General features: G+C 38.7%; 1 protein-coding gene across 1 annotated transcript; it reads left to right on the top strand.

Annotated features, from left to right (window-relative positions):
- The first annotated feature begins 1769 nt into the window (after positions 1-1769).
- Positions 1770-5478, top strand: LOC139709377 (BTB/POZ domain-containing protein 17-like). The gene is made up of 2 exons (XM_071621336.1): positions 1770-1845; positions 2552-5478. The coding sequence occupies exon 2, from the start codon at positions 2573-2575 to the stop codon at positions 3920-3922; it is 1350 nt and encodes a 449-aa protein (XP_071477437.1). The 5' UTR covers positions 1770-1845; positions 2552-2572; the 3' UTR covers positions 3923-5478.
- The last annotated feature ends 234 nt before the right edge of the window (positions 5479-5712 follow it).

Here is a 5712-nt window from a genome sequence, read left to right on the forward strand (position 1 = left end):
ATGCCTGCGCTTTGGATGTGACATGACGCATAACGAGACGACGTGATACAAGACAGATTTTAGGGGATGCCTGAAAGAGAGAGAAGAGGAAAAGGTATAGGCACCCTATTTATTTACGGGTTTGCAGCCATATTACAATCATATGAACACAATAATGTTGCCTATACAAATTATATTTTTGAGCCTACGAACGTACATAACAAAGTAGGTAATGAGCTGAGATATGATTAAGATAGGAATAAATAATGAGCGCTTTTTTTAGGGCTGAAACAAATTACTTTGTTGAGGACGAAGAGAGAATAAACGAAATATATTTGTGATAATGATTGGACAGTCATTTCTAGCGATATGATATACAAGGCGAGAGAGGTTTTTGGTGTGTGTGTGTGTCAGTGAGAATGAATAATAGAGATGTCATCATGTCTTCTGTTTTGTTGTTTTTTATGTTTTTTATGTTTTGCTTGTTTGGGTTTTTTTTATACTTTTTCATTTCGCCGACTTCGTTCAAAATACTAATAAAATAGGCGCATATTCTGTTTAGCCATGCACATAGTATCTAAACACTCGGAGCTTCCTATACGTACGGGCGGAGCCGGCTCACTGACATTCACAGTTTGTCGTCAAGACAGTACATGTATACCACACAATTTTACGCTCAAAATGTAAATGTGATGGGGGGGGGGGGGGGGGGGGGGGAGCGGGGAACTGGAAATATTCTCTTGGCCCACCTCCTGTAATAATTTCGCCGAAGGGAAAATATAGATAACATGTGTTTTGGTCTCTCTAGTAACGGTAAAATGGTATAGAATGCAAAACTTTCAACGCTCGATCACTCCATACGCTTGTTTTATGTTTTAATCTCGTTATCTTGATTAATGTGACGTATTTGTATGTCTTTATTATTTGCTGTGCATGTAGGCCTATAGATTATATCAATCAATCATGTCCCCTCATGTGGAAGCCTATACGCCTAAGCCACTGTCAATAAAAAATGTTATCGCTGATTTCATGAAATTTGGGTGTTTATACACTGTGTTACATAATTGTGAAGATTTCTGAGCTTTAATTGTGAATCAAATGTAAAGTACATGTAATTATAATTTATTGTATAGATATACACTTGTTTGTGAGTGTGTATGTGTGTGTGTGTGTGTGTGTTTCTTATAAATAAACCAATAAGACACTGCTGTGAGGCGATGATACCAATGCCTCTTTATTTCAATACGCGGTTGCGACCGATATCACTTTCTTTTGAAAATGTGTGAAACGTTAGTAAAACTTTCTTTACCGAGTGATAATAGTGCTTCTTCTGAAACATTCTACTTGTACCATGTTTATTTCACTATATTCATTGAGGTCAACTTTTACGCGTGGAGTGCAAGGCATATTTCTGAAAATTGTTACTACATAATATTGTACCAGCTCATTACATAAGCGTATATTAAATTTGCCATGGTGGGATTTTCCATTTTTGTCGAGAAACAATCTTCGAAGGATACTGATTATCTAACGTAAAACATGAAGCAATGTCAGCTATTCCTGTGTAGTGTATTATAACATTAATTTGATTTGCATGGTAAGCTATACGGAACGTCATAAAACAACAATTTAAATGCCTTATTCACATTTTCTCTCTGTATACACGTAAATCTTTTGTAGTCGAGTAACGTGGCCTTTGACACCATGTGGCGGTACGATTCACATTACGACGAGATCGACATCGGCTATCCTGGTCAGCTTGAGCATGAATTGCGTCTTCAGAGCTCTCTGTATGGGCGGCGGTCGACTGCTACGGATGTGAATCCGGTGGTACCGGAGGAAGACTGCACAAAGCGACAACTGGAGGTAAAGCTTGATGAATGAAACTCAGGTGTCGAGGATTACACTTCGACTCTCTTCATAACGGTCCTCTGCGCGTGTAACCTTACGGTTGATCCTTTTCATTTTTGCGAAGTAGTAAGCATCGCTCAAAGTAGCGAATATGCATACGAGCTTTTGTCCTGCTGACATAATTTATTATTCTTGAAAACAAAATCACGTGAACGCACGAACACATAATGACATGATGAAATAAAGTTAGTGCCAATTAGAATACGCAGTAGGAAACAATATGCCTCCTATGCTACATGCATTGTACATTTTGAGTATGCGTGTACACATTCTTTATCAAGTGCCTGGAAGATATAGCATGAAACAGAAGATAAAAATAGGAAAAGATGATGAGGAACGATTGTAACAAGGAAAGAGGAAATAGATACACGTACACGAGCAAATTCGAGTGATATCAACAAAAACAGTGTACAGCTACATGACGAATCACAGGACTACAGTATAACTAAGTCATGAGATATGTGACAACCCAAACGTTGTGTTCTGATACAATGAAATACAATTGTAGATTACATTGTAATAGAAAAGACAAAAACACCATTAAATGTATTGTCAGGCGTCTCATATATCGTTCATATTTTGTACTGTATATTGCAAGATCGAGAACGCTGTTTAAAATAGAAAACTAACACTGTTTTTGCCTGTTGACGTATCCCTACAGGAGTTCCGACGAGCGAAAGACATGAAAGACTATCATACACACAAGGTAACACTCCCTTTTGATCGCCTCATCAACAATGCAGAGTTCAGCGACATCACACTTCAAGTTGGAGAACGATCCTTCCATGCACATCGAATTATCCTCTGTTTGTGGAGTGACATTTTCAAGTCAAAACTTATCCCGACAACTATTCCAGGCAATAATCTACCTAGCAATGGCCATAGCTCGTCTCAAACGTCTTCAGAATCTCTCAGAATAGAGGAGGAAGACCAGGATTGCTGTGATGTGTTCGATCAGTTCTTATCTTTCATGTACACCGAAAAGTTGGCCTTATCGAAAGAGAACTTCTTCCCGCTGCTGAAGCTTGGTGTCAAGTATGATATCCATGACATAGTACAGCTCTGCGAAAAATATCTAGTAGACCTGAAAAAGGATGTATGTTCTGCTGTCACTGTCCTCCAACAAGCAACAAAATTTGGGATGCGAGAGACCATAAAGTCATGCCTCAGCATCATGCGGACCAATTTTGAGGTGGTCACCAGCAACCATCTACAGAATCTTGACGACAAGACACTGGTCGAGCTGCTTGATAACTCCGATGAGCAAGTTGTGGTGTCTGACGAGTTCAGCGTCTTCACCAAGCTGGAACCATGGCTGAAAGACTGCACCGATCGAGAAGCTTTGATGAAAGTCATCTCCTGTATCCGATTTCCCTTCATGTCAGCAATCCAGCTGACACAAATCTCACGGTCAGACATCATGAAGCGTGTCCTGGAAGACAACCCTACTTTCATGGTGGAAGCCTTCAAGAAGCACGCCCTTTACAGCGAGGCCTTCTTCAGTGAGCTAATGGGGACCATCCCACTACCCCGCCTGTATCTTGACAAACTTAGTAGCATACCCAGTGGAAATTCTACTGTAACGGGCAAGCCCGACAAAACCAGCTTCATCTCGCTCACGTATCATTCCCCGCAATACATCACCAATGAACTCACAGAAACAAAATGCCTCACAGAATCTCGAGAAGACGCACATTTCTACCAGTACAACGAATCCTCAAAGTGGAGGATCACGATTTCACGAGATCCAATGAACAACACAGAAGCAAGAGCAGAGAAGCCGATTACGCTCACTTTAGATAATCGAGTTCGATCCGAGGACAAGAGAACCGCAGAGGTGGCGATTCAGGTCCAGTTTGAGGACGGTTCTTGTCACTTTTTCACAGCGAAGAAGTCATTGGCAACAGATGGAAATACAGGTGTAGACAGAGGTGTTCGCTTTGAATTCAAGACCAGTCATCCTCCACTCGTTGGCGTTCATTCCACTTGCAAAATCAGGGCTGCTGTAATAGTGCATGGTTTTAATGAATAGGTATATCACTACATGTACGTAAATCATATAAGTGTAGGTGGTGTCTAAAGATGATAATACAATATAACATGGGATGATAAGATACTATGTAAACAGTGTCCTGTTACCCCAAATGATTTTTGGGATATTTGCTCTTTTTTTGGGTCTCAGTTGACATTCAGGCTTTTGAGCTCTGCTCCTTCCATGAGCAATTATAGTTGTTCAAGTTAACAGTTAAGATTAACAGTGGCACATTAAGATGCCTGCAAGGGTTTGTGCCCTAGTGTAATAATCCAAGTGTATGTACATGGATTATAATAAACTGTTGGAGGCTTGGCTCATGCCTTTATCTGTTACAAGCAGAGTTCTGCATTGTTCCTGTGATTATACTGTTTCTTCATGCATAATGCAACTACAGTTTACATTCTTTTGATTCATTTAACATGATTCTAGTCAGTCAAATATAAATACAAATATGTATGTATGTGATACACTGTAGGCCTACTTTGAATGCATGGAAAGGTGCTCGAGTATGACATGACTGTCAGCTTTGTCAAAATTACAGGTATTATGCCATGTTATGTGTGCAGTGTATATTGCGTTCATGTACTGTATTTGAATTCATCTACATGTACCATTGTTTTACCTGTCACACTCAACATGTAGGACAGTGTTGGATTTATTATTTTTTTCTAAACATGCTTGCTTTTTACCCCAGTAGGTCCTAAGCAGGTGGAAATAAAATCTTATCTTTTATTTATTTTTGAATACCATTGCTATAAACCTTATCAAATTGTATACTGTTCTAATACAATATGACACATTCAGGATGCCAGTGTGGCTCCTCAATTCTTGATACCTGTATAAGTCTTTGCTAAAAACGAGTTCAATACTTGTATGCGTGTTCATATATTCATGAATATTGTTCACAGTCAGCAAGTTGTAGGCATTTGATACAGCTTTTACATATGGCAACAAATTTGTGATCACAAAACCAAGTGTCATGTCCTCAGGTAAAAGAGATGACCTGCCTCACAAAGTCAAATAGACATACAAAGGACACATCAGAATCTGTCTTACATTGTATTTCCTATGATTCTATATTTCATACATACAGTATATACAACATGTATACAGTGTATAACAGAAATGAGACAATACAGTATTCTATTGACTGATAAGCACAATGAATACATGTACCTAAAATCATCAGTTAATCACCTTTGTCATAATACATATGTATACTGAAGTGTAGGTTGCCAGCATATTAATACTGGCATACATTTATAGAGTGCACACATTGTAAGTGTGGAAGTCAGTGTAAAATCTGCCATAGCGTAATATCTGCCTTTTACTGAAAGAACAAAACTTCATAGAGCCTGTTGAATTATATTAAATACCTAGTACAGTTAATAATTTTGGTGTACTTAGGCACTATGATATGCATTTTGAATGTATGTACTTTACACAGCATTTTGGGGCAGAATTACACCACTTTTACATCACAAGTACCGGTAGTGTCTGACTTTACCTCATGGCTGGAGGGTAAAAACAAAAACTATGACATGTGTGAAACAATATGCCTTATACTGACCTATGTTGAATAAGATCACTGCATTTTTTGTGACAGTTACATGTATTACAACCATACTAGGCAAACTAGGCAAACAGTCTCGTGTTTGTAGGGGTTGTTTAGATAACATTTAATTGAGAACATAATGTGTTGCCTCGAAATGATGCTATGGACAATTTTGTGTATCATCAGTAATGGAAGTTTAGGTTTGCCATACCTCTTGTAGGGAATCAAGGTT

The sequence above is a fragment of the Diadema antillarum genome, unplaced genomic scaffold (assembly GCF_040938485.1).
Source record: "Diadema antillarum isolate AM-2024a unplaced genomic scaffold, OU_Dant_1.0 seq00001428_RagTag, whole genome shotgun sequence".
NCBI lineage: Eukaryota > Metazoa > Echinodermata > Echinoidea > Diadematoida > Diadematidae > Diadema > Diadema antillarum.